This window comes from Mugil cephalus, chromosome 11, assembly GCF_022458985.1.
Source record: "Mugil cephalus isolate CIBA_MC_2020 chromosome 11, CIBA_Mcephalus_1.1, whole genome shotgun sequence".
Lineage (NCBI taxonomy): Eukaryota > Metazoa > Chordata > Actinopteri > Mugiliformes > Mugilidae > Mugil > Mugil cephalus.
This window is the reverse complement of record NC_061780.1, coordinates 6,282,222-6,309,607: the sequence shown is the minus strand read 5'-3', so window position 1 is coordinate 6,309,607 and position 27,386 is coordinate 6,282,222. Positions and strand designations below refer to the sequence as shown.

At 42.6% G+C, this 27,386-nt stretch overlaps 2 protein-coding genes across 4 annotated transcripts; both read left to right on the top strand.

The window, feature by feature from the left end:
* The first annotated feature begins 151 nt into the window (after positions 1-151).
* Positions 152-2,728, top strand: cd79a (CD79a molecule, immunoglobulin-associated alpha). The gene is made up of 5 exons (XM_047598505.1): positions 152-308; positions 729-1,046; positions 1,686-1,801; positions 2,035-2,097; positions 2,264-2,728. The coding sequence occupies exons 1-5, from the start codon at positions 269-271 to the stop codon at positions 2,387-2,389; spliced, it is 663 nt and encodes a 220-aa protein (XP_047454461.1). The 5' UTR covers positions 152-268; the 3' UTR covers positions 2,390-2,728.
* Positions 2,729-2,922: 194 nt separating this feature from the next.
* Positions 2,923-26,259, top strand: lipeb (lipase, hormone-sensitive b). Of its 3 annotated transcripts, XM_047598502.1 has the most exons (15): positions 2,963-3,072; positions 3,501-3,528; positions 6,537-6,577; positions 9,680-9,921; positions 10,718-11,002; positions 11,481-11,571; positions 12,715-12,860; positions 13,240-13,425; positions 14,124-14,276; positions 16,751-16,895; positions 18,212-18,439; positions 19,375-19,560; positions 20,490-20,671; positions 21,357-21,623; positions 22,178-26,259. In XM_047598502.1, the coding sequence occupies exons 1-15, from the start codon at positions 2,982-2,984 to the stop codon at positions 22,577-22,579; spliced, it is 2,673 nt and encodes an 890-aa protein (XP_047454458.1). In that variant the 5' UTR covers positions 2,963-2,981; the 3' UTR covers positions 22,580-26,259. The 3 variants fall into 3 exon arrangements, with proteins under 3 accessions (XP_047454459.1, XP_047454458.1, XP_047454460.1); XM_047598504.1 differs by lacking the exon at positions 3,501-3,528 and having other exon boundaries at positions 2,972-3,072; XM_047598503.1 differs by lacking the exons at positions 3,501-3,528; positions 6,537-6,577 and having other exon boundaries at positions 2,923-3,072.
* The last annotated feature ends 1,127 nt before the right edge of the window (positions 26,260-27,386 follow it).

Sequence of the window (27,386 nt, the reverse complement as noted above, 5' to 3'; positions counted from 1 at the left end):
TTTTATATATAAAAGATGTTCTCACGGAATAAACAGTATCTTTCACGAAGAAATGCATGTTGTTAGTATATACTTTAAATTTAAATATGTTCTAACACAATGGTTATGCAAATGTGGGGAGGTCCAGAATCATTCAAGCATAAATCCTGACGGAGAAAAACAAGACACCAGTGTGCCATCACGTAACAGAAGACAGGCGTGTGTATTCAAGTTTTACTTTTATTGTTTCAGAGTTTTTCTTTCTCTAGTGGAACGTTTGTAGAAACAAATGGGTATGACAATAATCTTAATCTTCAGCATCTTGGCTGGTGAGTGAGATGACTTCTTTCTTTTTTTTTGTAAACTAACACATCTTAAATAGTCTTTGTGTTACATTTACATATATTTCAGTGTTAGTAAATTATTTTGCCTGTTTTGGGGAAGCTGTCGATTTCTACATGTTGGCCTTGTATATTCATGTCCTCTAAATAATAGTTCTATACTTTTGAGTTCTGCTTCAGTGAACCACATTTCCTGTTCAAAGAAGACGGCTTTGCTAGTTTTGGTTAATGATACAGTGCATTCACAGCTTATATGATTTAATTTTGTTGTTCAACTTTACTCAAAAAAATATATCTTCAACAATATGTCAGTTGTGAGAACGGTTAATGTTACGATGGCCTTAACAATCCTGATGAAATAATTTGACAAACGCACAAAACCGCATGGCATAATTGTTTCTTTGGCAGTGTCTGTCGCTCAGGGCAAGGTGACTTTAGAGGCGGACATGCCATTTATGAGGACGGCGTTTGGTAATAAGGCTGAACTGAAGTGCTGCTTCAAGGACGATGGCAACAATTCTCCAAACATCACCTGGTGCAAATATCTCAGCAAGGGGTTTAACGTCGTTCAAGTCTCTGACCGCCTGAATATGACATCTGAACGAACGAATTCCAAATGGTGTGGAATTCTAAAATTTCCGTCAGTGGTGAAAAATGACACTGGGTTGTACATGTGTTTGCTGCCTGGCCCGGTCCGCACGCATGGAACCTACCTGCAAGTCTACAGTGAGTGAGGGCTGGGTGTAGAAATGTCTGAGTGTCTTAAACATGTGGAGATGGAGTCACGTTTTCCCCACTAACACCACAAAAGCCCTAAATCCTGTCAAAGCATAGTCTATCCAAAACCTGTGAGTGGCAGCATCCTTATACATGGCAGCTTAGTTCATCCTTGCATCATCTGCCGGGCTTCACTGCAGACACCTACTTTAAATAGCGCCAGAATTAGCTCAAGTACAAGCTAAAGTGAAAAGGCCTTACTCACACTGAAACACCACTTTGCATATAATCTCATTAAACACAGATGGCAGATGTGGAAATGTAAAATCACTAAGATTATATGTGATGTAACCTGGATTAGTTTAGAAAACCAACATAATCCCGACCTAACAATGCTATCAGTTGTAAATTAGAGTGCTTTAAAAAGAACAGTTGCATAATGAAACAATCAATCTTGTAATAAATCTCCAAGTAAATCTATTAAGTAATAATTCAGTTAGCCTGCTTATTTCTCATGCTCCTGAGCTACTTTTAATCGTGCACTTTTGCAACATAAAGAGGAAGCATTTGAAATCACATGAAATCACTAAATGAAAAATGTTGTCTCAAAATGTTTGTTTCATCCCTGAAATGTTTCCCCATGTGTAGAACCAGTGGAGAAGGTGATAAACTGCAGTGAAAGTGCCAAAAACAAGATCCTGACAGCTGAGGGGATCCTACTGTTACTGTGTGTGTTGGGACCTTCTGCTACCCTTATATTCAAGGTGAGAGGGTGGCGTTAATATAGGCTGACTTATCAACTCCCCCTGACCTTAGCACTGCTGTCAACCCATTGCCGTTTCATTCATGTCAGTACAACAGATATTATTGCAATCTGTAACCCAGTTCTACATCGACTGCTCATGCAGCTATTTCCAAATGATATTTTGCAAAGTGCTTGCTGTCTTTCCTCAGTGAGACAACTTCTCAGATTCCCAAATTTCTGTTCTCCTTGCAGTCAAAGAAGCTGAACCAACTGCAGAGGCAGAAAGAGCAGAAGGAAGAGGAAAACATATATCAGGTGAACACTACAGGAGTCACATCCTCTTTGACTCAAACGCATGCAACGACAGGCATATGAACAGAGATATGACACGTTATCTGGTGTCACCAATCAATCTAATATGAGTGTGTTCCATTGATTTTTGTGTTGACCTGATTTCCTTCTTCCTTATCTCACACACCAGGGGCTAAATCTGGATGACTGTTGCACAACGTATGATCAAATCGAACGGTCCCAGGCACATGGCCCCTACCAGGATGTGGGCAACATTAAGGATGAAGGGGAAGAAATCCAACTGGAGAAGCCTTAAGTCAGAGAGGAGACAGAAGATTGTGTGTGTAATGTCTAAATATCAGGCTTCTCTTGTACATAGCCAAAGTTTACATTTTTGCCATATGAAAAGATATGGCTTAAACACAATCTTACCAGACGCAAGACGTTTTTCTTTGCTGTTGTTGTTGTTTTTTTTTTTTATGTCTTTTTATGTCTTTGAATTAAATGCTGGTTATATGTGCAGAGAATGCAGGTTAAAACCCTCAGAATGATGCAAATTTAAATTGCCTTTTACCCAATCAAGTTTGACAGTTTGCTCGCTTTCCTCTGTAAGTGCTAGAAGAATAAAACGTGAATAAAACGGCAAATGTACCTGTAAATTGTCTGAATGTAGCAGGTGCGCTCTAATCTGTAGCCACTCCGTGACAGTGAGGGGTCGACTTCCCGTTAATGTTAAAAACAAAGTCAACGGGGCTAGCGTGGATTGAGTTTCGAACGTCCTGATTGGCTACTGGACAGGAAGGCGGTCATTGATTGGATCACATTTTTGGCGTGGGCGGGCCTTCGTCGCGCCCAGGTAGGTATGTAGGGGAGACGTGGGAGGCGGGGCGTAAACAGAGGGGGCGAAGATGGCGTCGAGCAAGAAGAGCGGTGGGAGTAGCAGACTGGAGAAAGGTGTGAATGGAAGACGCTCGTCCAAACACAAAGAGGGTCCAGTGGGTGAGTTTTTAACGTGCCGTGCCAACCTCACCCCCTGTCGCTTTTCCATTTAACAGCCCCCCCTCCCCCTTAGCCTCCTCCGCTAGTTTGCGTTAGCAGCTACGCTATCTCCCCCCCGGTAGCCTGCCTGGGTTTACATCACTAGCGTAGCTCCCCTGAGTGTTGTTAAACATTAAAAAAAGGGGAAGCACTGAGCACATTATGTGCGTAGTCTGTTCATGTCTGTTGCTGAAATAAATGAACCCTAACCGCTGGCACGTCTGTAGTTCTGAGTAACCGTAGCCAATTGCATATTGTGTGGTTAGTCGTTAGTAGTGACATCAGCAGTAATCGTAATATCACAGCTATACTGGATGTTGCATTGTAAGTATATGACAGATACGTGTATTCATGTTTACGTGTCATGTTCTGTGCCCCGGTCTCAACAGCTGACAATGACAGGAACCGCCTGAACAGGTACAACATACCCAAGAGAGGGGATGGGACCAGATTAACCGATTATGATAAGAGTGTGAGATATGGAGGGGGGTGTTGGTTGTTGTGCTGGCCTGGGCATAAATCTGTTAAGAGAAGGGAGCAGGATGACACATGGTGACGAATGGACAGCGTCTGAAACATGGCAGCCAGCAGGCACTGTTGATCTGCTGGCTGCACCACACACACTCTCTGTTTTAATCTCTGGAATAACTGACATAGTCCTACCAGTTCTTCCAATTCACCATAATAATTCACCATAAGATTTTTTCATCTTTATCTTTTGTGAACGATAGTTTACACTTCATATATTTCAGTATTATGCAAATAAAATATGAAAAACTACACACACGCACACACACGTGTGTGTGTCAGTTTTAAGTTCATATAAAAAGATAAGAGTGTTTTTTTTTAAACCCGATTTACCTGTTGTGTTAGTTTCTGTCATGTTTTCATCAGCTCTGATAACTACAATAATAGTTGTTGTTTTTTCCATGAGAGACATTATATTATACAACAGAATTGGGCCCTTCATGTGTCTGGTGTGCAGGGGCTGTGGCTGCTCATTGTTGTTGGTTTCCTGTTTCCTGTTGCTTTTTGGTCGTGTGCATGTCTGTGTGTGTGTTGGAAGGTGCTCGGTCTGGGAGAAGGGTCAAACCAACCAGCACATGACTCCACATCCCGTGCAATAGGCTCCTCTTCTTGCCTGTGCAATGCCCAGAGCCGTCTATTTTTAAAACATGGTCCCTATAGATGTCATGCCAGTTATTTGGTAAAGTTCCTCCCAAATAAAGTTCTATTTGTTCTTTCACAGATAGAAAAGAACGTTGTGTTCACATGTTGAGTTTGCAACAGCTTTGCGCAACAGCCAAAGAGCTTTCATGTCCTTGGGCTTACACTTGCAGAATGGGTCTATTTAGAGTTGGTGAGAATGGGGGGGGGGGGGGGGGGGGTAGAGGGGATTGGGGGGGTTCATTCAGTTTAATATCATTTCATTCAGAGATACAGTATTTCAATACAGTATATCAATTTCAAAACAATCTTGCCTGGTTATGAAAGTTTCTCTTAGAACTAATATTGTCGCTGGAGATTTGTGGTTCACCCAATATTTTACTTCTAGTTGACACATCTTTTGTTTTTGCTTTTGTCCAGCTCCTCTCTGCCGCCATGTTTTTTAAATCCACAGATCATGTTTTGGGCCTTTCTCACATGTGCACTAATCTAGTAGCATGGTCCTGCGAGACTAGTCTTGCGAAACCAGCCTCACAAGAATCAGGAAAGGGAATATATTAGAAATGGCTCCTTTAGAGTGACTCTTGTGCGTTTTGTGAGTGGCTGGAACCAAGCCCCTAATTTCTGGCCATGAATGTAAATGAGCAGGTTTTAAAGGACAAAAGAACAACTCCTTGTTTGCATCTGAAGTTACGTTTTACTGCATGAGTAATAAAAGAGCAAACCTACTTGTCCTGTTATTTTTATTTCGCTCTACAGTGGAAAGTAGAAAGGGCGCATACATGAAGTACGTCAGTGTTGGAGGTGGAATCAACCGTGAAACTCACAACTCAAAAGCATCTGCTCCACCTAATTCCTGACCCCTGACACATTCACCTGTCAGCCAAAGCAGCCACGCTCTTAATTTTTGCTTAGCTTTAAACCTCAATATAATCTAAGTGGGTGTTTTATATATTATTCGCCCACTAACAGTCATGAAAAGAAATTAATACTTATAGAGACCAAAACGTTACTTTTAGTGACAGTGAGCCATGATACATATGGAAGCAAAGGGCTTAAAAAGAGTCTAACCATCTTTCATTTTGTTATTTATACCTGCCCTTTTCTTATTGTGACCGGTGAATATATCTTTCTTGAAATACGCTCTGAGTAAACAGGGAAAAAGAACAGTAGGTGACTCATAACCCTCTTAATAACAACAAGAACCAGAACAAACATAACAAAAATGACAACATTTTTCATCATTGGCTTTAGTGGTGTGCATGTGTTTCCCTGACCCTGGGTGTGTTTGTGCATGCCTGCTTCTGTTTCTCTGAGAAGGTAATGGGTCATGTCTCCATTCTCGGCGTTAAGGGACTGTCATCTGTGGTATCGGTCAAAAAGTTGAAACTGATCTCATGTTTTCTCCCGGAAAAATATTCTCCAGATTACATTATCACCATCTGTTTTTAGGTGTTCACGCGCTGTCCATGCTCCCCTTTTATTATTGAACACTGTTAGTGTTTCTCAAGAGTTGGCACATATTTCACATTTCTCCTCCTTAAAATAGAACAGCATGCAGGCCATATCTCAAAAGTTTAACATTGGTACTACCTAAACATAGCACTTTAGTATTGTTATGGTGCATTTAAGGCTGAAGTGAATTTTGTAAAGCCAAACATTATGGAAACTCTAATAACTTTTCAAGTGAAGAGATGAGACAATGAATTGGCTTTGCAGCATGTGAAGATGTTTTTAATTCTCATTGTCGTTATGTCTAGACACCTTCTAGACTGTTGATCAGAGACAATGAGATTTAAAGACGGCATCCGATTTCAAAGTGTAGAGCTAATTTTCTCCGGTTGCTTTCTGCCAATGAGGTTGGAAGTTCACTGGGAGTTGCAGGTTGAACAGCCAATAACAAAGTACACGAGTGTCACTGGGGGAAAGTTAACCGGGCTGGGGTTGTTTTCAGATCACCCACCCTTGTTAAAAGAGACATGGGAGGAGGGACCAGCAGAGAAGAAGGAGATGAAAAGCACAGTGCTTCTGAGTGGAATTAATTACGACAGGCTGACATAGAGAAGCTGAGAGGTGAAGACACACATCGTAAAGACAAGGGAGCGACAGACCCAGAGAGACAACCAGTCCATTTGCAAAATCCTATATCTTCCCTTTCTGCCACCCCTCCCTCCCTTTCTCTCTCTCTGTCTCTCTCTCTGTGTCTCTGTATCATTCTCTCTTTCTTTTTCTCCATGCTCTCATTGCTTTCGTGGAAGAGAGGAGACTGACAAGGACAGAGCCTTGAACACAGACTCCGGTAAAACAATTTTTATTTTTTATTTTCCAGCTTTTAAATAGATGCTCCTTAACCATTTATTGTGTGCTGTGCCAGAAGCCTCTTTCAGGTAGTTTTATGTAAACACTCCATTCATACTGTCTGCGGGCCCAGCAGGAGTCATTCTACGTCTGTGATGTTGCAGGTGCTAGTTGTTGTACATGACTTATTAATGCTCACTGTCATCCATATTTAATGTGGAGAAACCAGGTACAGTTTAATGGTTGCGTCAGGATGACGGTGGCCAGTGAAACACGGAAGGATAATGTTGAAACATGTTCAGTATTGACGTGGCTGGAGGTGGCCTTGAAAATTTGCTTATTCACAAAAAAACAGATGCGATAGAGCCAGTGGGTGAGTCATGTTTTTCCTCTGTGGACTTCCAAAGAGGACATACTGTATTGGCAGATCCTGGCTTGAACATCTTCATTAGTTCTCTGTGTTATTACCTTGTGTTGCACAAGAGTGGATCTTGGCATGTTTGAGTTCTGAGTTGATAAGAAGGTACTGTACTTCATCTGCATGAGATTTGCGTATGATACACTCCCTGACGTTAGTGTCTGATTGTGCCTTAGTCATTGAGCCAGTCTGAGGACATCTTATTCTACACCCGAGGTTTGAGGAAAAACTTATTCAGACCTTCTGGTTTGCTTAGATGAGAGCATTGTTCCTGGGCTCTAATTAAGCGATGTCATTTTAATTTTGGCTGAGTGCCCTGGCTGCCTGGACTGCTGTGGCGTGGCATTCGGGTGATTGCTTGACCGGGCCTGTCATTGTATCCTGTAAGGCCACACTGCCAGGAACGTGTCCGCGCAGACAGACGAAAGTGTATTTATAGATGTTCTTTGTGTGCGTCTCATGATCTTTCCAGTTTTATGTTGTTGAACATGAAGTGGCCCCTGTGTTGTCAGATTATTAACAATCGCACTTTGTCTGTAATCCGCTGGCAGTCGGCCACAACCTGAGATGGAGCAACAATCCCAGTGTCCATTAGTGTTAGAAGTCTTTCAGTATCACTGTAGACTTCAGTCACTGATCCTCGTGAAGAACATCTGTGTGATTAGTGCAAACGTTGAGGCAGCATCAAGCTGAGTGGAAAGAAACTCCAAGTCACACAGTATTGTTTATGCTCTTATCCATCCCTGCTTTAACTCTGCTGTCTTCTGAGGTTCTGCAAAACATTCAACTGCTGTTATTCGGAGACAAATTCACCAAGACTGAAATTACGGAAGAGTAGAGGATTCTTTTCTGTGGTTCAAGCCTAAAAAAGTGGCACCAGAAGTTGCATATGCTTAGATGAGTGAGGAGTTTACCTTGAAATCATTGGATGAGCTTATGTTACTTTCAAATTATTTAGTCAGTGTGAAATTAGACCCAAAGCTGCTCTGTTAAGTTTTCAAAGAATCGATAGAACTTGATTTTGTAATGAAAAATGTATTCCCATGCAGTGCTGCACGGTGCAGTCCGCTCAGCCTGTTCTGTAGATGTGTTTCAGTGTGTCTGTGTACCCTAGAGCCGAGTGGGAAATCCACCGTGAACGTGAGGTCAACATCATGCAAACATACACAGTAGTCTCCCTGTTTGCTGACAATTAGACCTTCTTTTGCTCGTGACCAAAACAAACTGAACTACATAGATGACTGGAAATATAACATAACGCGTGGCTGATTGCTTTCTGCTTTGTTAAAAGGCACAGCCCTGTGATGTTTGGGTTTCGAGGTTGGGTGTGTTCTCGTGGGACGCATTTTTCAGTGCAGTTTGGCCAAAGCTATTCAGAGGAAATCTGCCTCGCGCAATTCAGTTTGGTAGTTACAACAGTTAAAAATTTGCATTCGCTGTTGTGAAATTTGCCTATCGAGGGGGATATCTGGTCTTGTAGCACGTGGAAGAAATGGGCATCCCTGAGAGATAAGTGGAGTTGGAGGAAGAGCAAAAGAGGGAAATGAGCAGATGAGTGGTTGAAGGGATTTTTCATGCAGGATGTGTGTGCATGTTAGAAGCTGTCCAGCTGATAAATGTCTCTTTGCAGATATGAGGGGGATGCGATTCCTCTGGTAAGCTCAAATTGCCTTATAACTCTTAGTGGATGGCAGATAATAGCAGAATAATTGTTGGGTCAGGATTCTATTATTACTTTGACCCTTGTGACAGTATTTCACTTAAATAGTATATGTTGACATTTTAGCATGCAAAGCAAACTGATCAAGTATCTGTGGGCCCAAAGGCCCCCACTAATATTCTAATAGTCAGAAAAGTTTTAGGGAGACAAGGGAGACGTACACAGTATTAGACAAGTGGGCATAATGTTATTCCTGATTGGTATATTTTACGTTCCTAAATTGCTGATGAAGTTTTAATAACAGACAGAAAAGTGATTTCCCCAAGAGGAATTAATAAAAAAAAATTTAAAAAAAGCAATGTACCTTTTGTATTGAGAGACACTGCTCTCTTGGTTCCGCCCCCCTTTCTTCTTATCCCCCAGTCTATCAGCATGCCAGTTGCCGTGTACAGTAAATACCAGCCAGCTCAGCCAGGTGTTATGGAAACTGACGTCTCAGGTGACTTGGTGGAAGAGCACAGTCCAACAAAACAGAACCCAGTAGCGACACCGTGCTGGATCTTTGTTACGCTGTTATAGGGTAGACAGAGATACGAGCACATTTGATAAACACATTCAGCTGTGTGTTGTTTTCCGTATACCTCCCTCTGGGACTCTTCTTTGAGCGTGTTTGTGTATTTTTGTCAGTGTATGACTAATCTGTGTTTGTTCCCAGCAACATGATGTGAGCAAAGGGCCTCTGCCTTCTCCTCTTGTTCCGTGCATGCCTGCTCAGATCTCTGAGGGATTCTGGATACCTCTCTTAGCCCTGGTTTACATCATTTAATTTCAAGGCTTACTTAGCACGTTTCAGTCAGCGAGTCCACATATACCAGGCTATGGGGTTTTAGTAAAAAAAGAGAATTTCTTTACTATGACAAATGTAGTCACATTAGTAAAAGTGCTATTAACACATACATGCAATCCAAGACCCACCAATTCTCTGTTTTACCTTCTTCCATTCTCTTTTGTTTCGCTCATTACAGTGATGGACACCAAGGCAGTGTTTGCTGCCCTGTACAGCGTGTGCGAAGAAAATGCCACTTTCTTCTCGGGAGGAGCCAAGGGGTCGCAGGGCGATGCGGCGCGGCGGCTGGTGGAGACCATGAAGCTGATCCAGGAGCACGCCCACAGCCTGGAGCCGGTTATCTCCGGCTTCGCTGCCGTTTACCATCATTTTGACTTCGACCCGCACATACCTGCTAATGGCTATCGCTCGCTGGTCAAGGTAGGCCCTGACATCCTTTCAAGGGTTTTTTTTTTTGTGTGTGTGTGTGTGTGTAGGAGTAAAATCTTGGATCTGTGTTTTCATTGAACCCCTGGTGCAGCTTGGAAAATAATAATCACAATAATACTGCAGCACAGTTCTTATCAACATTCTGTTCATAATGTGAGAAGCTACTCATCTGTACCTGTTTGCACTGATATCCCTTTGTTCCAAAGGCAATCAATTTGTTTTACACATTGATTTTATGTTGCAAATCTGGTTAGATAAATTCCTTCTGCTGTGGAATATCTACATTACTGTATCCAATGTACTGTATCTTGTGTGATTATCGATGAAATATCATGACCTTCACTTGCTGAAGCTCCACGCCGCTGAATGAGTGTAGCAGAGCAGCAAATAAATGCGACTCTGTTTCCAACCCTCTCGATTTCCACATTTCTAATCCGTTTCATCCCTGCAGTACCACTCTCACTAATCTGTAACACCCTGGTGAAGCAGGTTTTTTTTTTTTTTTTTTTTTGTTAAATGCTCACATTCAAGCATGCTATCACACATGGTTTTTTTCTTCCTTCAAGCTTACCACACTAATCTTAATTACAAGTCAAACACACCCAGAAGACATGCCTGAGTTCACAATTAAAGAGCTATGCTCTGCTTTGTTACATGCTATTAAACCCTATATATACACGTTACATCGTCATTAATTTAAGAACATGATGTTTTGTGAAAATCTTGTGTATGCATGCTTCGACTTAGAAATGTCATCACGAGTTTTTTCAAATGTGCTGTTTTCTAGGTTGTGCGTTGCTGCCTTCTCCACATCATTCACAAGGGCCGCTACATCACGGCCAACCGCCGCAGCATCTTCTTCAGGGTGGCGCACAACGCGGCCGAGATGGAGGCGTACTGCAATGCTCTGTGCCAGCTGCGCGCCCTGCTCTACCTTGCTCAGCGCATGCTCCACGACAACAGCCACGGCAACCTCTTTTTCCAGGATGAGAGCGGCCTCAGTGAGAGTTTCGTCCGCGAATACGCGTCCATGCACAAGGGCTGCTTCTACGGCCGCTGCCTGGGCTTTCAGGTGAGAGGGGAGAGGAAAGTGAGGGAAACGCAAAATGGGAAAACCGTTAATTGGGTTAGTTATCCAGCAGGAGTTACTTTAGGCTTCATGAAGTAGAATTTTAGACATTGCATGATTAGGACTTAAGGAGAAATACGTTATCTACAGTACGGTGCTAAAACGCAGCCATTTTGTTAAATAAAACACCTCTCAACAACACAGCCGAAAGGCCAAACACCCTCAGACATGCAGCTATCAAAGGTCTCATGTTGATGTCATAATACATTCTACCAAAGAAAAATAAAGAGAACTTTTCTATCACTTTTAATATCTTATACCTCTCTGATATTTCGCTATTCCATCATCTGTGTTTCTCGTTCTGTTTAAATGATTGCAGTTTTAAATAGTCTGTTTGTTGTTTTTAAATTTACCTTAGATATTGGACTGGAATTTATAGTAAATCTACTTTTTTTTTTTTTTTTCCTCTCCATCCCTCCAGTTCACTCCAGCCATTCGACCCTCTCTTCAAACCATCGCTATCGGCCTCGTGGCCTTTGGAGAAAACTACAAGCGCCATCAGTCAGGAATAGGTCAGCATCATCTTGTCTGTAGCTGCAGCCTCTCATCATCCAGGCACATCGTTCACATTCATAGATCGTACTCATCCATCCCAACGGCTCTTCTACTTTGCTCCTTGGCCCCCTGACTGCTTAGCTTTTGATGTTGTGTGTTTGGATTGTAGATGCTCTTTCATCCTTTGGAGTCCCGAGAGCTAGCTGGTGTGCTTCTTCTATATTTCAGACTGTTTTGAACATGTACACAGTTATGTACAGAGGTAGAGATAGAAGGGCATGCACCATCATATACACATTTGTACTGTTCATGCACGCACACGCACACACACACACATAAATATTTAACATCTAAAAAGAGAATTATCCCACTCTCATGGTTTCTTGTGCTCTCTGCTGCATCACAGTGGAGGCAGGAAGTATTGCACCATATGGTGAGTGTACCGGAAACCCCCCCTCTTCACCACAGTTCTCTGTAGTAAACTAAAGTAGCTTCTTTCCCACAGCTATTATTATCCTGAATGGTTCTGCACTTATCTCTGTAAGCACCATTAGCTGCCTTGTGTCTATATTTAGTTTGGAGATTGAAGAGTCCGTGGTACCAAATAATGCAAACCCTTCTCTTATGGCCCCTTCATTTCCAAGAGTGATGGCTACATGTATAAGCAAAGGAGTGTTTCTGAGTGAACATGACAACTGCACAGTAGATCTCTAATGAAGACCATGCCTTAGCCTGATCTCTTGCTTGCCTAGTTGTTTTTGGCAGAAGTATAAATCAGGCTTCACGCTGAGTTTGACAGGTTCTCAGTTGTAGCCAGATCTCTGAGGTTTGACATTTGATGATGTCTCTTGCTCTTCTTCCGTCCTTTTTCCCTCCTCCTTTTACTTTTTTTTGTTTTTTTGTTGCATTTATCTGCTAGACTCCAGTCTCTAACTGTAGTTTTAATGTCCAGACCTTCCTGTGCCCATTTCTGCTGGTTTTGGATATGTGAACTTTTTGTTCTCTTACCTGTTGCACTGATATTTTTGTGTTTTGTGTGCTTTTTTTCATTCACCCTCTCATTAAGCATACATATTCATGTTTTCTTTTTCTTGCCTGTCCTTTTTTTGGCATAACTTGGCCGTTTCTCCTCATTATGTCCACCTTCTTCCCTTTCCCAGGTGTAGCAGCCAGCTCTTTATTTACCTCAGGAAAGTATGCCATCGACCCAGAGTTGAGAGGGGCAGAGTTTGAACGCATTACCCAAAACCTGGATGTACATTTCTGGAAGACCTTCTGGAACATTACTGAGACCGAGGTGCTATCAGTAAGTAGACTATTCATGCTGCTTGTCACACACTCAAAGTAATCGAAGTAATCCAACTGTGTTTTCATGCCTGACCCATGAATACAGACGTATGTACCTTTTCACTTTAAACCTATGCCTGCTCTATATTGCTCTGGTAAAAGTACCCTGCTGTCATTATGCATGTGGCCTACAGACTTTTAGTAATAATAGAGTGGAATTCAATTTATTCAATGTGGTTCATGTTTTATTCATTCAGTTTCTCTTTCTCTCCAGTGACCTAACTTAATCTGGAACTTGCACTCTTTCTCTTCTCTCTCCTATTTTTATAGATATATTTTTTAAACGACATGCCCCTCTGTTTTGATTTTCCATTCTCTGTGCGTCTCTCTTCTTCTAGAGTCTGGCTAGTATGACATCCACTCAAGTTAAGGTGAACCGAGCTCTTTCTGTGCCCCCCGTGCCCTTCGACCTTCCCCTGGCGGCTAACCACGGAGCATCTGTTACTATAGCTCCACCATCTGCACACATCGGCCCTGCTCCTGTTCAGATGAGACTCATCTCTTATGACTTGCGTGAAGGACAGGTACTTCATCAGTAATCACTTCACACAGTTGTGGCCTACTTGACAATCCAATAATAATAATAAAAAAAAATAAGCTAAATGCGTTCTATGAAGAATTAGCTCTAGTATTTGATGCATATTTATGTTTCTCTTATGACTTCTATTGTAGCTCAAGTACTTGTTGTGTGGCAGGGAAATCACCTTGTATATACCAGCCATAATAAATAAATAAATTCAGCAGTACTTAATAAAAATGGGATAGCTGTTTTTTTTTCAGCTTCTCAAGTAAACAACAGCTTTTAGAAGGGCTTAATCCCCTTCATTATCTTTCCTACTCTCTTTTTCTGTCATAGGTCTCCCTTTTTTTAAATTTTTATTTTCTGTCTCTAATTCTCCTGAGAGACTGCACTTCCTTTGAGTTTGCTCTCCTCCTTTCTTTGTCGCAGGGCACTTACCCAAACTTGCTATCAGCGAACAATTGCTGCCGTATTTAAACATAGCAACATCTTTCTTTTTAATGTCTCAAAATACAAGCGTGCACCAGCAGAAAGCCCTCATCTTCCGTCTCTCAAAGGAGCGCTGCTGATCGCAGACAGTACAGACAAACATCATCACTGCCATCACGTGAACATTAGATCTAAACAACATATCGAGAGTATTTGACCATTTTGCAAGTTTCTGTACTTCTCAATCCTAATTTTTTGTTCTTTTTTTAACAGGACAGTGAAACGCTGCTCTCTCTCTGCCGCCCTGAGGGGGGTTCTATATCTCTGTCTCTTGGGATGAAAGCCAAGCGTCTCCCTTCTTCTCCATGCCTCCTGGTTCACTTCCATGGGGGAGGCTTTGTGGCCCAGACCTCCAAGTCTCACGAGGTGAGATGGGACTAGATCAGGCTTATTTAAAACAAGCGCCCGATGTCATTTCTTTCGTATTGCAAGATGATGCAGCATTTTGACTTTGTGACAAAGGGAATTTACCTATTTGTGATACAGGTGATAAAGATACAGGTATGGACCATTTCATATGTTATCTGGCACCTCCATATCAAAACACTCCTACTCTGCACCTCCGCTCTGAGACACCTGGTGTGGGGTTTGTTATTTCCAGGATTTAACCCTGTATCCTCAAAGTGGTCATGCAGCTAAGTTCGTCTCTTCCTCCCTTCAATGATGTTTTCAATCTAATTGTAATTGAACCCCAGTTAATCAAAGTAGTTATTATACAGACACTGGCTGACAGCAGAGAAGCAGAGGAGTTACCAGCCTGAGTCTCTTTGTCTGTCAATAGTTTCACATGTAATGAACCATTGAGCTAATTATTTTGTAATTATTCCCTGAAAGCTTAATTGAGTGACCCTGACCTCTCTCTGGGCTTTCTTCACTCGTTAGGTGCATGCAAAGCCGGCCTTTGTCTGCCACGTATATTGTTGCTTCCTTTTAGTCACTTCATCCGTCCTGTTTATTCTGTGTGAATGTGGTCATCTGTGACTGCGTGGTGCCTTCATGTGGCATCAAGTTACTTATAGCTGCTGCAAAACAGGGCTCTGTGAAATTGCAAAGGACATGGGCATCTATGATCTGCAGCTGCATAGTAACCAGAGGATGAGAGGGAGCAGTCGCAGAAGGGGTGAGCAGGGCTGTCATGTCGAATTAACTGAGAACTGTACAACCCTGTAGAGAAAGCTTATCCTGGGCACTAATGGAAGACTTGTCAGACTATCCTTTATTGCTCTTATTCTGGCCTCTGTTTTTTTTTTTTTTTTTTTTTTTTGTTACATCCTCACCCTCAAATTTTCTACTATCTTAGAAAATTCTTTTTGTTAGGACTTGGTGTTCTTTTTGACGTCTCATTTTCGTCTTATTTGGGCACCGTATACTCGCCTCCTTTCTAGTTTTCTGGGTGCCTTCTTTTCTCTTATTCCTCAGGCGAGGCTAAGAAATGGAGAATAGAACAAGGGAAGTTTCTCTAAGGGTGGAGATTATTGTTGTTTTCTATACCTCCTCTTGTACTGCATCTTTCCCTCTGCCCTGGTTTTCCTGTCCCGTGGACGAGATAGAGTTTGACCTTCATTGCAGGACCCTGTAGTGCTCCCATGGCGCAATGATTCTGCGAATACAGGAATGGAAGTAATAAAATTTGAGCACAGACAATAGATGTTTTAGATCACAAAATAAGTGTTTTGCCTGTGTGAGAATGAGTGGGACTGCAGCTCCTGTTAATTCCAGCTTTGGGAAGAGACCCTTTCACTCTGTTCGTGCGTGCGTGTGTGTTTCTATCTAAATAGTACATGTGGGTATTCATTGATGTTACTGAGTCCGTATAATTTAACCAGCGCATGTTCCACCTGAGCGAAAAACACACACACAGCTGTTCTCTGCCTCACAGGCTATTTTTCAGTGCTTAGCTTCTTTTATGCAGGCCGATGAACTGTCTGACTGACAGAGCTGCCCGTGGGTTCAGATGCACGTTGACACCTATTGTACGCTGCCAACAATGGCTGTTGTTCTCACTTAGTTGCAAACGCTCACACACACACCTTAACCGATTCGCACAAACCCATGCCCCGAACGATGCTTGACACACCTGCGCGCTCGCTTGTCAGTGGTCTCTCTCCAAGATTTATTGTGACAGCGCAACTGACTGCTGGATCTGCTGCTCTGCTGCCTTTTTCATGCTGAATCACTGGTCGCCGAGATGTCACACAATCCTTTATCTGGCATTGCCAATGGAGATCTGTCGCTTCCACTGTCAGCTCTGTCATAGCAAGTTCATAATGTGTTGGGGAAAAGATAAAAACCGAGGAGAAAGGGAGAATGCTTCGTGGAAAAAAATACAGTGTCAGCTCAAATTCAGTGCCTTTCTCATACTTTAGGTCAATAGTACAGTAACACTTACCATGATTGTAGTAATCCAAAAAAGAGAAACACTCGGTGTCCTGATAGTCTGTGTTTGTAGATTGACCCTGTAAATCAACACCGCCCCCTTGTCTTAGTCTTCTTTCTTCATACCCTGCAAAATGGGCCATGTGGGTGCCTTTGTTATTACGGTTTGAGAAAAAAAGAAATGGAGGTGACTGTGAGGGCAATGCTCATTTTCCCTTTGTCTAGACAGTTAAGCTAGAAAGCAGACGGTTGACATCAAAGAGACGCATCGTTTTCATATTTACTAACCACCCCACGCCTTTCTTCCACCAGATCACCACGTCTTTTTCTGTCACTTTGGCTTCATGTTTTATCGTGCCCCCTGTTTTCCCTCATAAATATAACATCATGTAATATAACCACTGTGACAGTGTTTTTCATTCATAAAGTCACGCCTCCATGTCCTTGTCTTCTGTCTTGTGCAGCCCTATTTGAAGAGCTGGTCCCAGGACCTCGGTGTCCCCATCCTGTCGGTGGACTACTCTCTGGCCCCTGAAGCTCCCTTCCCGAGAGCCTTGGAGGAGTGCTTCTACGCCTACTGCTGGGCTCTGAGAAACCACCACCTACTAGGTACACAGATCACAACGCGCTGTTCATAACGGGGCCCTGGTTTGTAAACGATTCACACTTCATGTCAGAGCAGAAACGCAGCCACGCGGTCGGCCAGGAACTCTCAGTAGACCCGTGTGATAAAATTGTGGACATATTTCAGGGTGAGGGTTACAATTTTCTAAAGCCTCGAGTTCTCCCAGGGGCTCAGTGACCTCAGTAAATGAAATGAAAGAAATGAGCTACCAGTATCCTTCCTAGAGTTTGCTGACTGATGAGGCAAAGAATTTACCTTTTTGGACAGTCTTGCTGAGCACGATATCTGGCAAACACCAGGCACAGCTCATCACCTGCTTTCCCCACTGTGGGATACGTTAAAGGATTATCTCTTCTCTCTCTTATACCTGCTTCTCGGTGGCTGATTCAGGGATCAGATCTGATCAGAATTGAGGGAAGGATGTGTAAGGTGTAAGGTTAGTCCTTAAAGAGTACAGTGAGTTGAGAATGGGGTGATGGTTTACCCGTCAGCATGTTAATGACCCAAAGAAACAGCTGAGACGGTGCAGGAGAGGCTTTGGATCAAGACTCTGGATTTCATTGAGCTAGCCAGAGCCAGACTTAAACCACTGAGAACAACAGCGGAGAGACCTTAAGATGGCAGTTCACATGCTTCCCACCAAACCTACCCAAATCTGAGAGAATCTTTCAGGAAGCAAGAGATAAAAAGTTCAGATTCCTTTATCCCAAGTAGATTTGTAAACCAGAAGTTTTGTTTTTAGATATATAAGATCCTTTGGGTGTAGTAGTAACAGTATACACCTTAGATGGGCTGATGAGAGAAGTGAGTCACTAGAATTAATGACCAGACAGACAGACAGACAGACTGACAGACAGTGACGGGATCAAACTCACCTACTTCAATGTGAAGATGTTTGTGGAGTGCTTTTGTAAATCTGCAGCCGCTTTCCCCAATTCCTTGTACTTTCTGAGAGGATTTATTTAACACCGTGAACATGACCACGCTGCATGCTTCTTGCACTTTACTTGCTGTTCTGAGGTATCACACAAATTGTGATGCTTGGTATTCAGGAAGAAACCTGCATCTGCTTGGTTTGGGTACATCTGACCACAGAAGCACACTGTTTCAAATAAAAAGAAACATCATTGCAGCACCCATTCACAGCTGCTATACTGTATATTATCAGCATGGTGGATGGAAAACGTTCTATTAATTGTTGTCCTACGCCGCCTTTGCACCTGAATATATTTCAGTTTGTCTCTTGTAATGTTTCTCTGCCTACAATTTTTTCATCACCGATTCCTTTTCATCTCTGCAGGATGGACTGGAGAGAAAGTGTGTTTGGCCGGCGACAGTGCAGGAGGCAACTTATGTGTGACGACATCGATGCGCGCTGCTGCGTTCGGTGTGCGAATGCCAGATGGCCTTGTGGCAGCCTATCCAGCTACCCTGCTGACGGCCTACGCATCGCCCTCCCGTCTGCTAACGCTTATGGATCCCCTGCTGCCGCTCAGCGTGCTCTCCAGGTGTCTCGCCGCCTACGCAGGTACATGTGTGGATTTTTAAAAGAAAAGTATATAGTTCTTTGTCTGGTAAAGTTCAGAGAGATTTGAGTTTAGATTTATTCTCATAATGTTTCTTACTTTCAAGTATATTGGCAGGTTTCAGCTGTCTGCAGCTCCACATCTTATCCGTAATAGTGGTGACAGCAACCTTTATCCGAAATGATCATGTTTTCTTTCCACGAGGGAACGAGCTGTATCCATTATCAATTAATCGTCCTAATTCATAAACTAAACAACCATTTGCTATAAAAATGTCTTCCAGTGATTTATCCAGCCTGACCAACAGCCAGAGAACAGTGCACCAGCACCGAATTTATGATGTAAAAAACGCAGGCATTGACAACATCTCAAACAACAGATTTATTAGCAAAATAAAGTACATCTTCTAAACACAATTGAGTGAATCAGCTCATTTCTGCTCTGGATGTCTTTTAGATTTAGAACTGTGTCATATTAATCATAAAAGAGCTTGCTTTGCTCTTGGGTCTTATTGTTGCCCCTTCCACACATGGTGTATAGTAAGCAAAATATTCCAGTCAGTGATAATCTTTATTGAGCTAATGGTGTTCCATTGTAATTAATAGCTGTGTTGTGTCAAGTATCAACAGCAACTTGGTTTATTGGAAGTTTGTTGTTAGTGAAGTTTGTAAAACGCCTGAGAAACTCTTGTATTCCTTCTGACAAATGGATGTTTCATGAGGGGAGAACTGCAGAGTATTGATGACTGCAGATTGTGCCTCTTCTGTGCTGTACAAATAGATGTGTGGTAGATTTTTTTTTTTAACTTTACTGTTATAGCTCTCTCCATTTTCTCTTTTGGTAATAACTTGTGCACACTGAAGAGCAACAAAAACGCTCATCTCTTTCAAACATCTATTGCCCCATTCTAAACCTTCCCTTACGCCTCCTTCTGCAGGCTGTGAGCCGCAGGCCGAGAAGCAGGTGGAGAAGGCGAGCACTCTGAGCCTGGTGAGGAGAGACACTGCGCTGATGCTGCGAGATTTCCGGCAGGGAGCCTCCAACTGGATCCAGTCCCTGCTGGACCCCAACAGAGCCTCCGCCTCCCCCAGCACAGCTGCAGAGGCCTCACCAGGAGCCACCGGTAGACCGCCGACTGTTTTCATTTACGTGTATAATGATATATGCGTGGCATTAATGTACATGGAATTTTCTTAATTGAATTTTCTTAAGTTTTCCATAGATGCAATCTGCATGTGTATTTGATCGTATCTTGTGGCGGATAGTACTACTCACATTTGTGTGTGTACCTCCCACATGTTCATTGTGTTGATTAAACCAATTAACAATAAGTGTTATGAGTCCAACTATCCCCCATTAATTCCCCTAAAGTTACTTTACAACCCATATGGAGGAGGTCACCAACTTGGATCCCCGTTATCCAGCATCCAACTCACCAATTAACACTTTACCCCCCCTCTGCTGTATCGCCCTCCTGTAGCCCCATTCATATCAATTCACCTCTTTGGAGCAGCAGGGCTGTGACAGTAATTGTTAATTGCAGTCACCATAAATCTGGTGGTGCTCTGTAATTTCCCCGGTGTCCCCTTAGCTACGTGACACTCCCACTGATACAAGCCCAATTTAATGAGAGTGTCATTGGTGGGTGTACATTATTAAAAGGCCATCACGGTACTGAGATGGTTCATTATTAAAGAGATGGGAGATGGGTAGCGCTTTGTGTGGAGACTAGCCATGACGACTCTTACAGCTGTGTTTTGACAGCTCAGGGCGGGCTGACGATATCACCATGACAGCACTTTTTGAAATTCCTCCACCTACTTCTCGTCTCTTCTTCTGGAGTTAGCACAATCTGCAGTTTAGGCTTTTAACTGCTGGCTGTCAACCAGAGGACATGTGATAATTAGAAGCAGTAGAATAAGTGATACTGATTGTGTTGTTGTCAGCGTCTTCAAACTTGTGTTCTTAATCTGAGTGATTTCTTTTATTTATTTGTTCAGAAACCTAATTTTTATGTGTGTCTCATTCATCAATGTACTCCCTCCTCCTCAGATTCGGTGCGGAAGAGCATTTCAGAGGCCTCCATCTCTTCTCCTCATGCTGACCCTCCTGTACCTTCAGAGCCTTCAGAGCTCCCCAGCAGGAAATTATCTGTGAAGAGCAAGACATGCCAGGACTTAGGATCCCACAACAATTCCATTCCTGACAGTCCAACGCTGCTCTCAGAACGCACTGTATGTCACGCTTGAACATGTTTACACTGAGATTAGTTTGCTCGGAGCTGATGCCCTTGTCCAGAAGTAGTTAACAGAGTTCAAACACAGGGCTTGTTGTGGGAATGTGTGTGTAATGGGATGGTGATGATAGTACCATTGCATTGTGTTACTCTGGTAGACTCTGGTACACGAATATTACATCGTTACAGTGTAGCACCGTTGCGATGATCTTCTTATCTTTGATAAGGTTATCCCTGCTTTTACGGAGATTGGGTTAAACAGTACATACAATGCCACCTACCCTGCAGTAATGTGCATGTTTCACGTTGATGAACTGAGATTATGTCACCAATCCCTTCTAAACAGATTGGGCTATAAAGTGCTGACAACTTTTTCAGTTTATCGTTGCTTGAATATTTTTCTCAAGCAGACTGGATTAGTAGCTGGCTCGGGGAAAAACAGCAAGCAGAGGTGACGTAAGATATTAAATATGCTGTTGCTCCTTGCAGTGGGGGTTCAGCCAATAGTCAGGAACTCAGCCAAGGTTTTAGAAGATTTTTTTCAAGGGCAAAGTGTTATATATGTGTGTGTGTATATAACCAAGTGTGCTTGTATTATATTTTAGGCCTTTCTTATTTTCTTGACATCGTCTACCTTAACCACTGCCTGACCTTGCTTGCGTATTTTCTCTTTTCTTACGCAGCCAGAAGATGTGAGTTTTTTTCTTTCCAAGGATGGAGAGCCCTCCATGACTGGTGACCTGTTTTCAGTGGCCATACCGCCCCCTGTTGAAGAGGAGGGATCAGAGCTGGGGCACGCACGGGAGTTTCCCGTGGGTTTTGAGCCACTGCGCTCAGAGCAATTGGCTGAGATGACATTGCAGACGTCTCCAGTGGTCAAGGATCCTTTCTGCTCACCTCTGCTGGCCCCCGACAGCATGCTGAAAGGGCTGCCACCTGTACACCTAGTGGTAAGAGGGACGATGAATACACTGCTTCAAAGGTTACTCACACAAATGTAGTGCTTGGAGATCGGTCAGTCATTGCATTAAAGCGTTTTGCTTTTGGGTATTGTACTGTTAACATTTTATGGCACACTATCACCTTCCGTGTGTTTGCGCTGAGTATTTGAAGAGTACCGACAAAAATAGTTCCATCCTTTCCTCTATTAGAGGCAGCTTTGGAGCTGTCACCAGATTACAGATATATCACAGATTTGTAGACTAAACTTCTTCTCGACTAATATAGTAAATGTTCAAGGGGAACATAGTGACTCTAAATACAAAGCACAGAGAGTTTTTTTGCAGATATCAGGTGTTCATATGAAAATGAAGAAACTGATGCTTTAAAGCGTCTAGTGAGTCAGCAAGAAAGTAAAAGCAGGGACAAGGGAGAGTGGGATGCTAGGTTTTCTTTTCTTCATCCCTTAATTAAGATTCCTGACATGTCTGAAGGGACTCTAAATTTGCTTTTCTCCATTTCCACCCCGTCCCTTTGTCTCACCACTTCTCTCTTCCCTTCTCAGGCTTGTGCGTTAGACCCCATGCTGGATGACTCTGTGATGTTTGCCAAGCGTCTGAGGAACGTGGACCAGCCCGTCACTCTGTGCGTGGTGGACGACCTCCCGCATGGCTTCCTCAGCCTATCGCAGCTCTCCAAGGAGACGAGGGAGGCTGCCAATGTCTGCTGCGAGAGAATTCGCGCCGTCTTCACCGAGAAGGACACGCCTCCCGAGCCGCGCAAGCACCGCAAGCTGGAACGGACGGATAGGGGGTTGTCCGCTTCTGGGGAAACCGGCCCACTCCTTGTTGGCCCCAATGAGGGAGAAGAACTAGCAGTTGGGAAAGGGGCTAAAATTGCTGATGGGGAGAGCCCAGTTGCTGTGGCAGCCCAGAATAACACTGACGCTGGCGGCATTGGGGCTTAAACAAGGTTAGATGAAGAAGTGGACTGTAGTTTACCCAGAGAGGGAGAGAGAAAGAGCAAATGAAAGTTGGACAAATTTAGGCAGTGCAATGCCTAATGGAAGATGAAGAAGGCATCCTCACAAACGTGAGGAGGTGTCAGTCGAGGAAATTGCCCAGCGTGCAAAGAAAAAAATAGAAATATTATAACTTCCCCTGCTTTAAAATCCTTGCCACTTGTCGGTGCACCGTTATGCACCAACGCAAATCTGGCAGACAAAATAAACACACCCACAACAGAAAGAAGCCGCGGCTTAGAATAAAATGAAAATAAAGCAGCTACTTAGATCAGAGACCAGCACTCACCCACATATGCATCACACATATTTAACAGACTTCCCGTTAGGCACCAGCGGCTCAGACATAATGCAACGCAGAGCGTTCTTGAGACGAGGCTGAATGGGTGATTCATCTGGGCCATGGCCGTCATCTGAGGCCCTAATCAGATAGTGGTAGAAACACTATAAGCTTCTGTGCAGATTTATCCCCATCAAAATGACCACTTATCCTTTAGGGAGCCACTCTAAATCACACTAAATAACTCCACATTGTGTTCTTCATTACGCCAGTTTGGTAGTCAATACAGGTCACTCTGTGGATAGTAACTACGTTGACTCCCTCTTCAAACGGAATTACTACACTAAAACACAACAGGGCGAAAGACTCAAAACTGGATTAAGTGATTTACTTGTGCGTTGACATACTGTTGGTGTTCTTAATTATAGTGTTAATCCAATGGAGGAGTAGTAGTTTAGTTATTTATGTTATTTTTTTTAGTTCTTTTTGTCAGTTTTTATTGCTGTTATAATCCTTAAGTCAAGGCAGACTTGTATGTTGATTTGTACTATATATTTTTTAATGTAATCTAATTCCACATTTTGAAATGTGCTCCATATTTACCTCTGCTTCTTCAGCTAGAGCTGCTCCGACAAACCTGGCCTTTTCCAATTAAGCTCGTATCCTCCTCTCCGGACACCGCGCCCTGAGTGGATGTTGCCTTGTGCTTTTTGTAGTGCTGATATTACTAATGCAAACAGTGCGTTTTAACGACTGCTGCAATTACGTTTGCGGAGAGGTTTTCATTTGGAGACACGTACCAGAAAATATGGGCCCCGTCTTTGTAAGCCTGTCAAGAATAATCATAGGTCTTAGACGTGTAAAGAGGCTAAATGTTTTTATTATTTATATAAGATTTCTGTTGTGCAGCGTTCTCCTTCTGCACGAACAGAGAAGACAGAAGGAAGCAGTGAAAAGCCCATCTATCAATACACATTTTAAACTTCACTGCACTGACTTCCTCTCAGGTTGTCCTGGTTTCCTCACCAGGTGCTCTCATTCACTACTTTCCCTTCACAGTGTGCACTCTGTCACACAACCATTTGTCTCCAGCTACGGCAATTTGGTCCCAACAACCTGCTTTTTACAAATCACGTCAAAAATCCAAGATGTTAAACAATAAGGCCGATTGTAAAAGACCAGACGTGGTCCAGATATTTTCGCTCCTTCCTGTCATATTCGGGGTTGACTTTGTTTTCAATAACCTGAGGACACTCCTCTGAGCACGTTGCCATCAAAGCACTTTGAAGTACACAAAAATGCCCTTCGGAGGTTCGGTCCCTCTATCAGGTCCGACTAAATATAGATGCCCACAATGCTGGCACTGTCCTGCCCTTGCCTGGTAACAGGGCTGGGGTTGCCAGGTCTGTAGAGAGGGATGCTGTGTGATGAATAGGATTTAGCTGATGCTCCGAGTGCAAAATCCTCCCTCTGTGGAAGAGCAGGATTTTCAGCAGTAAAGTCATGCTACAGGATTAGACCATACTCAGTTCTGTCAGCTCGAAGTACTTACTGCAATATTTTTTAGTCAGATTGATGGAGAGAACCGGGACTGTGAAGATAAGGAAATGTATACAGTCTGTCGGAGATGTCGGGCTTAAGTCTGTGCTTGCTTAACTGGCCGACGTTTACGCTCACTGTGCACTTTTGCAGAATGTGGTTTGTTGATCAGCGCAAGTTTATTTTGAAGCTTAAGCTTGTACATATACATGTCAACGTTGTTGGTTCTGTGCTCCGCGCCTCAAGTGGAGTCCACTATGCACATTCACGGAGATAGACGCCAGCTCAGTCCGTGTGTGACACGGTCGCATAAAGTTTGGTGTGGCACTTTACAGTCAAGACACTTCACAGTATTAATCATCTGTTGTTGATTGCAATCTCTAAAAGTTTAGTCAGTCCTCAGTGGGACAACGATTTCTTAACTGCGTTGTAGTGTACTGTATATCAGCTTCATCTGAACACCCCTGCATCTGCAGAGTTATTGTATATTTAGATGTTAAAAAAAAAAAAAAAAGCAAAAAACAAACTTGTGTCAAATTGAATCACTTCCTGTGTTGGCCTTCATATGCCTCTTACCCTTGATGACCTGTCATGCATTAGGCTGACCTCAATGCAGATGATTTGACCAGAGAGTCCATCTGGTGTTTTGCTGGATCTTCTTCATAATTGTACTTTAGTTTTCCTGTTCCTGACACTTGTGTAGATTTGTTTGTTGCTTATGCTGCCTACTGAAGTATTTATTTCAGTATTGTTTTAATTACCACTGCTGCTTCTGCGTTGTTTGTGAACAACTTTATAACCACATTATTCACCACTGAGTGTAGAAATATTCATTGTACTTCCAGTAGAATACTTTTTTTTTTTTTTTTGATGTTCAGTTGTGCAGGATACCTCAGCGGTTTCACTCTTTGAAAGCTGTTTTCACTTGAGATTTCTTTTGCCCCAGGCTGATTTCTGCAAAGTGCGACGCAACGTGCAATACTGTTACTTATAAGAGCTGCTTTAGCCATGAGGGCAACATTTACTGCAAAGTTCTGTGGTTACACTGCTGCTGCATCACATCGTTTTTCTTTTCACTCTCTTGCTTCCTCAGTCAGAAAATGCGGTGATGCTGTTTATTGTTGTGCACTGTACTAGAATCACCTCAAGCTTGGACTTCACAGATAATATACCCAGCATACGGCAACACTCCATTTGAAGCAGATTTCAGATTCCTTGCTTCTTCTACAGATGCACCAATGCATGAAACTGACCTCACACACTTCTCAGAAATGTTTCCTTGTGTTAAATGTTCAGAGATATATGCTCCAGGCTTTAAGCCAAACCAAAGACTGCAGCCAGAGTCTTGTAACAGTGTACTGTTCTTGCTGTTAAATATCCACTGTTAACTGTTCATCATTGAAAATGCAGGTGCTGGTCAGTGTCACAGCCTGTCTGTTCTCCATATGCAAACTGCACTGCATCAGTACTGATGTAGAATATGATTAGCCTTTAAAAAAGAGAAAAAGAAAAAAAAAAGCCATAGACTGGAAAAATCTGTTTTAAGTTTACTTTTTTTTTGTTGTTGTTGAAACACCACAAGTGCAAACATGTAAATAGAAAAAGAATGTATATGAAGCATTATTATTATCCACAGAGATAGTTTTACTTTCAGATCTGCTAATCAGATTGAATGCAAATGTTTGACTGCATTTTCTATGCAGGCTCCGTACTAGAGCGATGTATCAAAAGTGCTAGGAGTAGGCTAGTTTCTTCCTTTGTTGATTTGTGTTGATTTTTATTCAAATAAATATATTCTCCAATGAAACCCTCCTGTTGTGCTTGACTAAGTGTTTACTTAGTATTCATCTAACTAAAAGTTGACTAAAGGTCACTAAGAATAGGACATGGAGATTATAATTCAATCTTTCTGACAGGGCAGTCTTAGTATTTGAAATGGATTTTTGTATTCTCGCGTGTAAACAAGATTACAGATTACATTTGTAAGTACCAGGGCCACCAGATTGAATTTTGCAAATATTTAGATTGAGCCAGGGCTGTGGATAAGGTCAATAAAAACAGTGACCTTCTGTTTAAGATGAAGCACTGCAGATATTCGTGTGTCCGATGATCAGATGAGGAACATGAGCGCATAGGTTACATTTTAAGGCATTCATGTTTTTTTCCATTTAACTCTACTTATCTTTATATTTAAGAATGAACTCATGCTGTTCTACTTTACCGCATTTCTGAAGCTATTTTGCAGATCAACATTAAATCTTTAAATCTCCAGTCTTCATGGCCTGCAGTTATCCACTCCTACCTGCATGCACCATTCTCCAAGGTGCCAAGGATACCTCTTATATTCAGTCATTATACCAGCCAAGTGTCCCGTGTTGGAGCTACGGTTTGATTTATATTCATTATCAAACGTTCATGTAACGTGCATCAGCTATAGTCTATCTTTGATTCGTATCATTAGATTCTACATGCCCTTTAGTCAGATGTATGCATCTGTGACAGAAGTATGTTTATCTTGTCCCTCCTCTCCTTTTTCTGTCTCTTCCTGCCATAAAGCAGATGGGTCCCTCCACATGAGCTTCATTTCTGCTCTGGAGGTTTCAGGTCAGTTTTTTTTAAAGCATCTGGACACAGTTTGTATCGTTATTGACGCTATATAAATACAATTGAATTGAAATGCGTTGGTTTTGAACAGATTAAACTGCCCCAACAGTATATTACAGACTACCTAAATTTTGACCTCCGTCATTGGTCAAATGACTTGATGCAGCTCTTTATATAACTGGGACAGTGGACACTCAGAATAATCGTACAACTTTTAAGAAAGTGGCCTACTATGTCCGCTTCCTGTTGACACTTCCTGGTCTGATCATCTGGAGCAGGAGGTCAGGTGTCATCCGTCCCTGAGCTCCTTCGTTCGAGGTGTGTGACCTC